This window comes from Rana temporaria, chromosome 8 (assembly GCF_905171775.1).
Source record: "Rana temporaria chromosome 8, aRanTem1.1, whole genome shotgun sequence".
In the NCBI taxonomy this organism is placed as follows: domain Eukaryota; kingdom Metazoa; phylum Chordata; class Amphibia; order Anura; family Ranidae; genus Rana; species Rana temporaria.
This window is the reverse complement of record NC_053496.1, coordinates 121,395,065-121,408,420: the sequence shown is the minus strand read 5'-3', so window position 1 is coordinate 121,408,420 and position 13,356 is coordinate 121,395,065. Positions and strand designations below refer to the sequence as shown.

The window sequence follows — 13,356 nt, the reverse complement described above, 5'->3', positions numbered from 1 at the left end:
TCTTCCGCTCTCCGGGGGTCTTCCACTCTCCGGGGGTCTTCTTCCACTCTCCGGGGGGGGTTTCTTCTTCCGCTCTCCGGGGGGGGGTGCTTCTTCCATCTTTTCCCCTCTTCCGCTGTTGACTCGGCGAACCCCGGTTCTTCTCCAGCTGTCCGGTGCCTTCTTCTTCAGTGCTGGCTGCCTGCTATGTTTGTGTGTTAGCTCAATTAGTAACAGGCAGCCGGCGCGGTCTTCTGTGACGTCAGGGTCTTCTGTTCTTCTCCCCTCTTCCGATGTTGACTCGTCGCATCTTGTCGCTGTAATGATGGAAGCGCGCCTTGCATACCATTTATATAGGCATCACCGTCCCATCATGCTCCGGTAGGTACCCACGTGGTGGGTGCCTACCCACGTGCACCCACCACGTGGGTACCTGCCGGAGCATGATGGGACGGTGATGCCTATATAAATGGGATGCAAGGCGCGCTTCCATCATTACAGCGACAAGATGCGACGAGTCAACATCGGAAGAGGGGAGAAGAACAAAAGACCCTGACGTCACAGAAGACCGCGCCGGCTGCCTGTTACTAATTGAGCTAACACACAAACATAGCAGGCAGCCAGCGCTGAAGAAGAAGGCACCGGACAGCTGGAGAAGAACCGGGGTTCGCCGAGTCAACAGCGGAAGAGGGGAGAAGATGGAAGAAGCCCCCCCCCAGAGAGCGGAGAAGCCCCCCCCCCGGAGAGCGGAAGAAGAAACCCCCCCGGAGAGTGGAAGAAGACCCCCGGAGAGTGGAAGACCCCCGGAGAGCGGAAGAAGAAGCCCCCCCTGGAAATAGAGCTAATAAAGAAGACAAGGGGGGCATCCGGAGCAGAATAATAAATTATTTTAAAAAGCCTTGTGTTGTGTGTTTACTAACTTTTACTTTTTGCCTCCAGGTGAATGGATAGGGGTACGATGTACCCCATATCCATTCACTTAGGGTGGGGGGCCGGTATCTGGGGGCCCCCTTATTAAAGGGGACTCCCAGATTCCGATAAGCCCCCGCCCGCAGACCCCGACAACCAACGGCAAGGGTTGTCGGGAAGAGGTCCTGTCCTCATCAACATGGGGACAGGGTGCTCTGGGGTGGGGGGGCCCGCAGTGCGCCACCCTGCCCCAGAGCTTCCAACCCCCCCATGTTGAGGGCATGCGGCCTGGCATGGCTCAGGAGGGGGGGGGGGGCGCTCGCTCGTCCCCACTCCCTTCCTGACCGGCCGGGTAGCGTGCTTTGGATACGGGTCTGGTATGGATTGTAGGGGGACCCCCTACGTCAATTTTTCGGCATGGGGGGGTCTCCTTACAACCCATACCAGACCTAAGGGCCTGGTATGCTCTTGGGGGGGAACCCATGCCGGTTTTGAATTTTAAAATTGCCGTGGAGTTCTCCCTCGGGAATGCATACCAAATGCCGTCGCTGGAATGGGCCTTTACAATGTGTGACTAACTTTCCACATTATAAAACCAGCCCTAGTTTTGCGCAGGCAAATTCGGAACTTAGGCAGAAATCACAGTGATGAAATGCTTTGAAAATCTGCTTAAGTCCTCATTTGCATACGCAAAGCTGCATTTCAATGAGAAATGCCCCCAGTGGCGGATGCGGTACTGCATCCTAAAATCTGACCGTGTAAGTGTCTTACACATGTCAGATTTTCTGCCTAACTTTGGAAAAAGCCTTTTGAGAATCGTTTCCAAAGTTAGGCACAGGGATACGCAGGCTGAACAGCAGTTAAGTCTGCGTATCTCTTTTGAGAATCAGGCCCATTATGTCAAGCTGTACAAAACCACAAATTTGAGAGCTTTTATCAAAGCTATCAAGACATCAAATGGCAATTGAAGATCCAGAGGCCAATATGGCTCTTCCTGGGCTGTAAAGGATAGGAGGGTTTAGTTCCGCTTGAATGCAATCTACTGGAAGATATTCATAACTGAAGTCAGCGACATCCTCCATTTACGATGAAAAAGGTGGGTGTACACTCGTAGCATTTTGCTCTAAGCTTCTGTGTAAAGAACATTTGATTTCCTTATGGATAGTGGTGTTGAATCAATGTTCATTTTTGACCGCAGTGATCAGAAAGTTTGAAGGTGCAGGATAGAATTGTTCTTTCGAAAAAATACATTTCTAACAGTATATGTGGTTTGTTTGGTAAAGTCCATTCGCTCCAAAAATTGAATGTTAAAAGAAAATGAAATTTTGAACTAATTTCTAATGACATTGGTCAGGCCATCAAATGTAGCAAGACTTTTCTTATACATTTTTGTTTGAAAGAGCCAGCTTTGAAAAGATCATCTACAGTAGCAAGCTGGAAATTCTCTCTCTTATGCCCTGTACACACGATCGGTTCGTCTGATGAAAACCATTTTCATCGGACGAACCGATCGCGTGTGGGCCCCATCGTTCCCCCCCCCCCCCATCGGTGAAAAAAAATATTAGAACCCGTTTTCAAATGTTCTGATGGTTAAAAAAAACAATAGAAAAAAAAACGGTCGTCTGTGGGGAAATCCATCGGTCAAAAATCCACGCATGCTCAGAATCAAGTCGACTAATGCTCGGAAGCATTGAACTTCATTTTTCTCTGCACGTCGTCGTGTTTTACATCACCGGAGATTTTTAACTGATGGTGTGTAGGCAAGGCTGATGAAAGTCAGCTTCATCGGATATCATGTGCGTTGCTTAACACTAGATCGGCAGTTAAACACCGCTCAGAAATCCATGATTTCTTACTACAAAACGATCTAGACTGCCTCTTTATTACAGAAAGTTGGCTGTCAGACGACTGCAACACCATTCTCGGAGAATTGGTGCCAGAAAATTATCGCATCCTAACGGAAAATAGAATAGGGCAAAGAGGAGGAGGCCTGGCGGTGATTCATAAGTCGCATATTGCAATCACTAAACCGGTCCTTCAAAATCCTCTACCTTTTATGGAAACCCTTACGCTTCAACTTCAAGCTCACTCTCAGGAGACCGTTCACATTCTCCTCTGCTACAGGCCCCCTGGGCCCAAATCGCAGTTGATTCCAGCATTAACGGAGTTCATTTCCACTTACTCCCTTAACAGCAATCATCTTTTGCTGCTCGGGGATTTCAATTTGTGGGCCAACTCCTCACAGGATCCCATCGCGGAGGCCTGCATCGACCACCTGGAAGGATTAGGACTTCAGCAACTTGTATGCGGTCCCACGCATGCCTCAGGTCACACACTCGACCTAATTTTCAGACAAAATCTGAAAATAAACATTTTGGGAAATGAACCTTTGCCATGGACAGACCACCATGCAATTAGCTTCATAATTCCCAGAACTTCACTAGTCATGAAAGTACCCAAGCCGGTGACAACACACTGGGCTAGATCTCAGAAGAAGCTCCACTCGGAACTCTTCAGATCTACCCTGGGAAACCGAATTGGGGCTATTCCTCCTCAGCTAGCAGCCTCAGATACTTTGGATGCCATAAATGCAGCTCTGCTACAGTCAGCCGACTTAGCAGCACCAAAGCGCAAACTCCGCAGCCGGGCAAAAAAGTCCAGCTGGTTCAATAACCAGCTGTCGCTATTGAAGCAAGAGCGCAGAAGGGCGGAAGCCGCCTGGAAAAGAAGTCCTTCAGAAGACCGCCTCAACTTCTACAAAGCAGTAACAACACGATATCACAAGGAAATTTTCAAAGCCAAAAAACTGCACTTTTCTATGGTAATTAACAGCGCAAGGAATCGCCCACGCGAACTCTTCAGGATGGTCACCCAGACCATGAATCCGGGATGTCTTGAAGTTCCCACTTCAGACACCCAAGAGTTCTGCAATGAACTATCGGATTTCTTCATCAACAAAATTGAAAAAATTCGGGTAAGTATTCGGCAAAACAATACTCCACTCAGCCCCCTCTTCAATCAATACACCGACGGAACGCCTCTACAATCAACTAAGTTCACTTTGGAACCCATCTCCATCGATACCACAAAAAAATTCATTGGTGCACTGCGCAACAGCACAGCACCCAATGACATCATTCCCACCAAGCTACTGAAGGAATGTGCCGACATCCTGGCGCCTCCGATCACGCAGCTTATAAATCAGTCATTTAAGGAAGGCATAGTGCCTTCCCTGCTGAAAGAGGGCACAATCCTGCCGATCTTGAAAAAACCTAATTTGGATCCTATGGACCCAACTCACCGCCGTCCCATAACAGGTCTAAATGCTCTGTCCAAGATAATGGAGAAAGTGGTGGTAAATCAGCTGCAACAGCATCTGGACACCCACAACCTACTCGATCCATTTCAATCCGGGTTCCGTCCCGGACACGGTACAGAAACGGCCTTACTGAAAATATGGGACGATGCGCTCGAGGCCGCAGACGAAGGAGAATCGTGTCTCCTGGTTCTGCTGGACCTAAGCGCAGCTTTTGACACAGTAGACCATAAATTGCTACTGAGACGACTAACAGAAGTCGCCGGAGTCTCAGAAGATGCCTTACCATGGTTCTCCTCTTTTCTCGGAAACCGATCACAAACAGTGAAACTGGGATCCTTCACCTCAGAAAAACGCACGGTGCCATGTGGGGTCCCCCAAGGATCCCCCCTATCACCGGTGCTGTTTAATATCTATCTTCGTCCTCTCTTTGATATTATCGGTAGCCAAGAACTACTCTATCACTCTTATGCAGACGACACGCAGTTGTATTTTCGCATCTGCCATAAAAAGGATCATCATCTCAGATTAGAGAAATGTCTCTCTTCAATAGAAAACTGGATGACTAAGAGTTATCTCAAACTCAATAGCGCTAAAACTGAACTCTTTATCTTCGATGCCAGTTGGAAGAAACAACCGACAACAAACTGGACACCATCTCCCATCCTGGGACAAATCATCTCCCCTAGCTCCAAAGTCAAAAGTCTGGGAGTCACGTTTGACACCTTCATGACAATGGACGCACAAATAGGGTCAGTAGTCAGCGGGGCGCACCATTTGATGCGCCTACTACGCAGACTGATTCCATTTATCCCCAAAGAAGACGTAGCAGTCGTGGTGGGAACAATCGTGAATTCCAGACTGGACTATGCAAATGCCCTTTACCTCGGGCTCCCCAAGTACCAAATCGCTCGTCTTCAAGTCGTACAGAATACGGCCGCCAGACTGGTGACTGGGAAAAAATCTTGGGAATCAATCTCACCTTCATTGAGATCCCTTCACTGGTTGCCAGTGAAAGACAGAATTGCATTTAAAGCACTCTGCCTGACACATAAGTGCATCCATGGGAAGGCTCCTAGATATCTATGCGACAAGATCAAACCGCACAATTGCAACCGCATTCTGCGATCCACCGACCAAAATCTGGTCAAGGTTCCTAAAACCAAATACAAGTCCAAAGGAGAAAGAAGGTTTGCTTTCCAGGGCCCCAGGCTTTGGAATGCTTTACCAACCAGCATTCGGTTGGAGCAAAACCACCTGTCCTTCAGAAGGCAGATCAAAACCCTGCTTTTCTGATAGGCATGAGACACAAACAACAAGCGCCCAGAGGCGATTCAGTTCGCATGTGCCGCGCTATATAAATTTTTTCATTCATTCATTCATTCATATCTGATGAAAAAATCTATCGGTCCGTTTTCATCAGATGAACCGATCGTGTGTATGTGGCATTAGAGAAAAAAACCTTTCCCTTTTTTCCAAATGGGCGATTCTGAAGCAGCAATTCTTCACCGCTACAAATCAATACTACCAGTGATTCATTTATTTGTAGCTAGTGATTTAATCGCTAAAGTAGCTGCAGATTTTGTCGCAAGTTACAGGTGAAACTCCTGCTAAATCATAACTTTAGTGATCGCAATTCGTACTAAAGCCCCAGAGGTGAATGAAGAGTGATTGTTAATGGCAAGCTTGTCGAAGACAGAAAACATTGCACAAACTCATGGAATGACCGAGTCCCAAATTGCTAGATAAATAGCCCTTAGAGCCCGCTCATAATAGCAAGCCAAGCTGAACGCACAGAAGTTGACATATTACACATACAACTTTATTCATCTATGGATGGAAGATGGGGGAAGATGAAGGAAAGACCCACCCCCTCCATAGATGGTGTTCCATTCATAGAAGCTTCAGTACTGCCTTCCCCTATTGAAGCATCTGGGCGTAAAGGATGGGCATAGCTGGGTACTCTTAATAAAATGTCTATTACAGCCCTTTAGTACTTTTAATCCTGCCACACCGGAAGATTATGTATTTGACCTGGGTGGGGGCAGGTATGGACTGGCAATTGGGACTACAGGGAGTTTCCCGGTGGGCCGATGGCTCAGTGGGCCGGCTTCAGTTAACTGCCGCCCCCCTCTGCTCCTCTGTCTCCCTTCCCACAGCGCTCACCTTCTCTCCCTCCCCGCAGCGCTCACCTGGGGGGGGGGGGACAGAGAACAGAGAAGCAGGGGGAGGAGCAGAGCAGCAGGGGGAGGGGACAGAGGAGCAAGGGGGAGGGGACAGACAGCTGACTCAACAGCTATGGCCTGAGAGTTTCTCACTTCTGCCTAATCTTGTCCCATAAGGGGGGCACGGAACTGATTCTTTGCCCCGGGTGAAATAATGTCTAGCTTCCCCACTGGTACTGCCTATAAGAGTACCAGTACCAGCTGTTCTACTCTAATAAAGTAGAGCGGCTAGTGGCTAGTGAAGGGGGAGAGGGGGCTTGGGTGGCGGGTGCGGGAGTTGCCCGGCCGCCATGGGAGAGACCTGTCAAAGTGGGCCAGTCTGGATGAAGTCCAGGGACAAATTTCTGTCCCAGTCCAGTCCTGGGTGGGGGTCAGCAGTAACAGCGTCATAGCAACAAGGCAGGATTGGCAAGGCAATCTTTGTGAGTTTATTGGTCAGGCTTTGGGAGGTATAGTATGTGAATGGCCTACATCTATCCAACTTTAGCCAAATATATTTTTATCTACTGGCACCCCGTACCTACCTAGGTAGTTTTCTAGTAAAGGTAAACTAACTGGGGTGTTATTTATTTAGTCTTCCATCTTTCGTATTTAATGCTACTTTAGTGATGGAAATGTGTCTGTTGGGTTGGGAATGCGTCTGCTCATCTACGGCCAGCTTTGAGAATAAAGAGTCTCATGCTAAGGTGTAAAGTTACCGCTTGTTAGCAGTAATCCAATTTGCAGCACATTGAATTCCAAGGGTTTTAAATGAAGCGACGGAGAAAGGCTTAACATCACTCAGCAGTGTGACATTAAAAATGAACTTGCATATATAATTCATTAGATTTGTGTTAGAATATTTAATGTGTGTCTTGCTTACCCGATTAAAATCCTTGAAATGAAATTCTTTGTAAATAGCATCTCGGCCATCCAGCTCATTCCATCCAACTGCCCTCAGGTTAGGTAAGAGCTGATCTCGTTCTTCCCCGCTGAGTCTGTGAGCCTTCCCAGCCTGTTGGCATAACAGAGATAAATAACTAAATCAAATGCAAAGTGTCATTTGCTAGAACTTACAGATGATTATATCTCTTCTGGGGCCCATTCACATCTACGTGTTGCAGCAACATGCTCAAGGGCACCGTTTCATATGCAGCAACATTTATTTTTTATTCCAGCAGAGCCTTTCTCCACATTTTTATACCTGATGAACCCTTAAAAAAAAGGGTTTAGGTTCCCAGAGAACCCTGTGCTAAAATTGAGAATACCTACAGAGAGAGTTTTAGGTAAATAAGTAATAGGACATACCTCGCATATTTGAAACCCAGAGCTGATAACAAAATTATCAACCCCCTACAAAATTATTTTTTTTAAATGCAGAAAAGACAGGCAGTCAGCAAAAACTATGTTGTCCTCAGACATTAGCATTCGTGTAGAAGTGTCCCCTTACATTGGTGGTTAGTGGAAAATTACCCCTTATCAACCCCCCCCATTGCTCACTGTTCAAAGGAACTCCTAGCAACACCAGGAGGAACCATAAGATTCCAAGAAACATGCAAGAATAATGCCTAGTACACACAATGAGAAAATCGTAGACCAAGAACCCGATGGTCACTCTGACAGAGCTCCAGCATTTCTCTGTGGAGAGAGGAGAAACTTCCAGAAGAACAACTATCTCTGTAGCACTCCACCAATCAGGCCTGTATGGTAGAGTGGCCAGACGGAAGCCACTCCTCAGTAAAGGGCACATGACAGCCTGTCTGGAGTTTACCAAAAGGCATCTGAAGGACTCTCTGACCATAAGAAACAAAAATTCTCTGGTCTGATGAAACAAAGATTGAACTCTTTGGCCTGAATGGCAAACATGTCTGGAGGAACCTAGGCACTGCTTATCACCTGGCCAATATTATTCCTAAAGTGAAGCATGGTGGTGGCAGCATCATGCGGTGGGGATGTTTTTTTAGCAGCAGCTACTGGGAGACTAGTCAGGATTGAGGGAAAATGAATGCAGCAAGTAGAGACACATCCTAGATGAAAACCTGCTCCAGAGCGCTCTGGACCTCATACTGTTGCAAAGGTTCATCTTCCAACAGGACAACGACCCTAAGCACACAGCCAAGATAACAAAGGAGTGGCTAAAAGACAAGTCTGGGAATGTCCTTGAGTGGCCCAGCCAGAGCCAAGACTTGAACATCTCTGGAGATATCTAAAAATGGCTGTGCACTGACGCTCCCCATCCAACATGACGAAGCTTGAGAGGTGTGATAAGCTTGTAGCATAATACTTAAAAGACTTGAGTCTGTAATTGGTGCCAAAGGTGCTGCAACAGAGAATTGGGCAAGGGCTGTGAATACCTCTATACAATACATGCGATTTTTTTTGTTTTTTCTATTTTTAATAAATTTCCAAAGATTTCAAAACAAACTTCTTTCAGGTTTCCATTATGGGGTATTGTTTATAAAAATTTTTTAGGAAAATAATGAATTTATTCCATTTTGGAATAAGGCTGTAACATAACAAAATGTGGAAAAAGTGAAGCATTGTGAATACTTTCTGGATGCACTGTAGGACACACACACACACACATATATATATATATATATATATATATATATATCCATCTCTTATTACATTTTTACAGACATACCAATATAGGACATGGGATAAATGTTAACAGGAAAAAAAAACGATATTGCATGCATTGCTCATTTCACCGTGTGATGCGCAGTGACAGTATGTCTGGTAACTTGGCAACTAGATGAAAAAATAAATATTGCTCAGTTAACGATAGGGGGGGGTGGGGGGTGATGCAATAACAAAGCTGTATTGTTAAAAGGAAAAAAGATATTCCATAAACTGCCTCCTAGGAGAAGAATGTTTGAAATGGAAATCAATGAAAACCACCAAACACGCCTGAAGACTAGCTACTAGTCCATTTCTATCCATATAATGAGACCATCATGGTTGATTCACTTGCTCAGTAAGAAAACGTATATTCATGAGCAAGCAATCACAACTAGATGGTTTTTATTGGATATTTAAAATACTTTGTTAATATGATTTTTTGTTTTTTTTAAATGCCATGATAGCCCTAAAAAAAAAACACATTTCTTCTCCTGGCGATTGGAGAGCAGGTCATCCTTTCAATCAAAGGGCTACTGCAGATGTTCTTGGATCTATGATATTTCTGACCACATCGATGGTTAGTAGCTGGTTCATGGTGCTCACTGAACTTTCCAGTGGACAGGTCACTCTCGCCAGCAGTGGCGTGTCTAGGTGGCAAAAAGACCAGGGGCTTCAGCCCGAAGTCCAAGGCCAGAAAGCGGGGGGGGGGGGGGTGTATGGGTTTTTTGGGCTGGCCCGTGCCTACATACACTGACGGTCGTGACCTTCATACACTGACCTACCTACATTGACGGTAGTGACCTACATACACTGACCTACCTACACCGACGGTAGTGACCTATACACACTGATGGTAGTGACCTGACCTATATACATACACATTACACGGTCTATGACCTACCTCATAGGTGTCACAGCAGGCACTGCAGTCATTCCAGCGTCATATGAGGCGCAGAGGAGGGTGGTAAAGCTGAGGAGGGTAGAAGAGCTGAGGACTGGAGTCTGGAGGGTAGGAGAGCCAAGGAGCCTGAGGAGAGGCTCCAGCGCCTATGATGGACGTCACACGTTCTGCGGAACGGTGTTGGACCAGTGGGACGTCCATCACAGGCTCCAGAAGGCGGGACCTGCTGCTATGGCACTCAGCCGCACTCGGCAGGACTCGGGATCAGATCGTTCTCGCCGCTCGACTCAGGGCCAACAATGTAGAGCCTGCATGCCTGAGACTCGGGGCTCCAGTCACCCAAGCCCGGTGTATTGTCACAGTTTGCTGCCTATCCTACAATGCTCCGGAAGTCACGTGGCGGCCAACTGCGCATGCGCGATGCGTTCCAAACGCAAATGCGATGCGTTCCAATTGATTCACGACAGTGCACACCAGTGAAACCTTGGTCGGCATCCAGGCTCTTTCCTTAACATCCCCGTGGATTGGAGGATGTTAAAAAAAGAGCCAGGAGGCCGAGCGAGCGGAGCGAGCCGTCCTAGCGAAGCGAGGACGTGAGGCCGACTGGCCACTTTCCTCTAAATCCACGTCGCCCTGAATGCCGGGTTCGCTGGTGTGCACTGTCGAAAATCCATTGGAAAGCATCACACTTGCGTTTGGAACGCATCACGCATGCGCAGTTGGCCGCCACGTGACTTCCGGAGCATTCTGCGATAGGCAGCAAACTGTGACACTACACCGGGCCTCCCGACGCCCCTACTTGCCAGGGAGTTTATACAGTTTATAGCAACCAACTGGTGTTCATTTTGCAAACGTGACCAAACCATAGCAGTCTTCATTTTTGGATTTGTACTTTGACTGAAGGTTGATGGGTGCAAATTGTCTGGGCTGTCTCATTCTGATGACAATTACGAAGGCACCCAAGTAACATTGGTTCAGTAATTTATATTCTCTCTTTGCCTATCGGAATTCTAACAGAGGTCCTGTTCTTTTGTTCCTGTCTATGTCCCTTCTGTAAGTTGTGCTGTCAGCTCTGCCTGACTATCTTCTACTTAGACCTTTGTAGGCATAGTAAGGCTCGTCATACACTAGGAAGTACCAAAATAATGAGTGGTATGCACTTTTGTTTAATGAAAGGAATTTTTGTTTAAAATTATGTGAAATTTGAAATTCATCTGCATTTCTAGGATTCAGCAGTACCATAAATTAAGGACCCCCGTATGAAGTTTCTGTCCTCTGCAGATCACTTTAATTCTTTCCTTATGCATAGACATGTGGAATTTTTCAGGCTGGTCCTTTGAAGATAAACAGCACAAACCATGTACTGAAGATGTATTTAGAAGCATGGGGTATCTAGATGTGTAATTGGCTGTACATGTTCATAGAATATGCTCCCTATACATTTGTGACTATTGCTGAAATTGTATGTATAGCCAACAACTTTTTATTCAGTTCAGAACAGTGAGGGGTTCTAACCCATCAGTTTATTTTTTTTCTGATTCGGTCCTTTGGGGGGAAATTCCCTTAATTTCCTGTAATGGCGATGCAACAGGAAATAAGAAAAATCCCACCAATCCAAGTTGCATTCTCCTCTTGGACCAATCATTCTGAGCCAGGGTTTCCATGTAATCCTGGGGTTCCTCCAGAGGTTGTCAGGGGATCCTTGGGATAAGGACTAATTGACCCACATTTGATAGTGCCTGCACAATTCCAAGGCCAACGCCAATTGGCATTGCCATATGCACGACATCAATGATTTTTGTAGTCGTTTGTGAGGGAGGGGGACCTTCTTTCCACTGGCCAACAAAATAAAGGGCCTTTTACCTCGGCGTTTGGCACAGGTGCCATACTCACAAAACACTCATCAAAGAATGCAAAGCGGGCACGGAACCCAAAAGCTAGTGGCAGTTACCGTGCTAGAGACATCCATTACATTGATTTCCACAAGGATCGGCCAGGTATGGCACATGCGTGCGTATACAAGCTGAACCAATGCAAAAATATTCATATCCAAACTTCTGCTTTAAAGCCAACAAGCGCTTTACCCATTATGACAAATAACAGCTTTGCTTTCATTTCCCCCATTCCCCAGGAGCAGTTAGTTACCTTTCCTTCACTTCCCCACAGCTCTATTCAGCACTGGGAGCTGAAGGAAACACACTGCACTTTCAGATATCGGATATGGAATGGTACTGGCACACGAGGAGTCCATAGCCTTGTGTAAGTTTTGACTCTGGAGACTTGTAATTCATGTAGGGCTTTGCCTTCACTACTGGATGCTAATGGAGAAGTGGGGGAGTGAAAGGAAAGGAAATGTATGCCAATGAGGTGGTTTGCATTAAAGTGAACCTGTTGCTTTGACCTTCATGGGGAGTCTCCCCCTCCCCCCCCCATTATGCTGGAAGGCCAACCCCGAGCATCATCGTTCATTCTTGTTAGTCTGTGCATATCCTAAACCTTAATAGCACAAAAAATTTAAAGAAGGTGAATGGGGCTAGATTTTCCAACCGAACATTTTCAGGCTTTGGTTAAAACTTGAAAGTGTTGAAACCCCTTTCAGGTTTTTGTTGTCTGTGTCCCCACTGGAGAGATTCACCCCCCTCTATTAATTCGGATAACAACTGTACCTTAAGGTAATGGGAAACCTCAAATGTTATAATGGTCTCCAAAACAGAAATGTAGGGAAAATTATTCTGGCCAAGGCTGTTTAGTGAACTTGGTGTTCAGTTATTCGCAATCTTTACGTCTAGAGGAAAAGAGATTTCATCTCCAAATACGGAAAGTTTTCTTCACAATAAGAGCTGTGAAAATGTGGAACAGACTCCCTCCAGAGGTGGTTCTGGCCAGCTCAGTAGATTGCTTTAAGAAAGGTCTGGATACTTTCCTAAATGTACATAATATAACTGGGTACTAACATTTATAGGTAATGTTGATCCAGGGAAAATCCGATTGCCTCTCGGGGATCATGAAGGAATTTTTTCCCCTGCTGTAGCAAATTGGATCATGCTCTGCTGGGGTTTTTTGCCTTCCTCTGGATCAACTGTGGGTATGGAGTTGGGTGTATGGGATTGTAGGATTTATTTTTTATTTATTGGTTGAACTACCGTATTTATCGGCGTATACCGCGCACTTTTTTGCCCTGAAAATCAGGGCAAAATCATGGGTGCGCGATATACGCCGATACCCGCTTTTCCGCGCCGAGTTTGAATACTGCGCCGGCATATACCGAGCACAGTACACTCGTGTATAGTCGGGCAGGCTCAGCTCCTCTCGCGCTCACGTCCGGGGATCGAGCGGGAAGGACGCCGGACCCGACAATGAGGACGTTCGAAGCCGCAGACGGACGCCGGACCCGACGAGGCCACCGCGCAAGACACCAAAAC

General features: G+C 46.5%; 1 protein-coding gene across 1 annotated transcript in view; it reads right to left on the bottom strand.

Annotated features, from left to right (window-relative positions):
- Positions 1 to 13,356, bottom strand: part of LOC120909029 (pterin-4-alpha-carbinolamine dehydratase) — a 28,237-nt gene that overhangs the window by 4,681 nt on the left and 10,200 nt on the right. Inside the window, exon 2 of the mRNA XM_040320623.1 lies at positions 7,292 to 7,423. Coding sequence (XP_040176557.1) covers positions 7,292 to 7,423 — 132 coding nt within the window. The remainder of the gene's footprint in view (positions 1 to 7,291; positions 7,424 to 13,356) is intronic.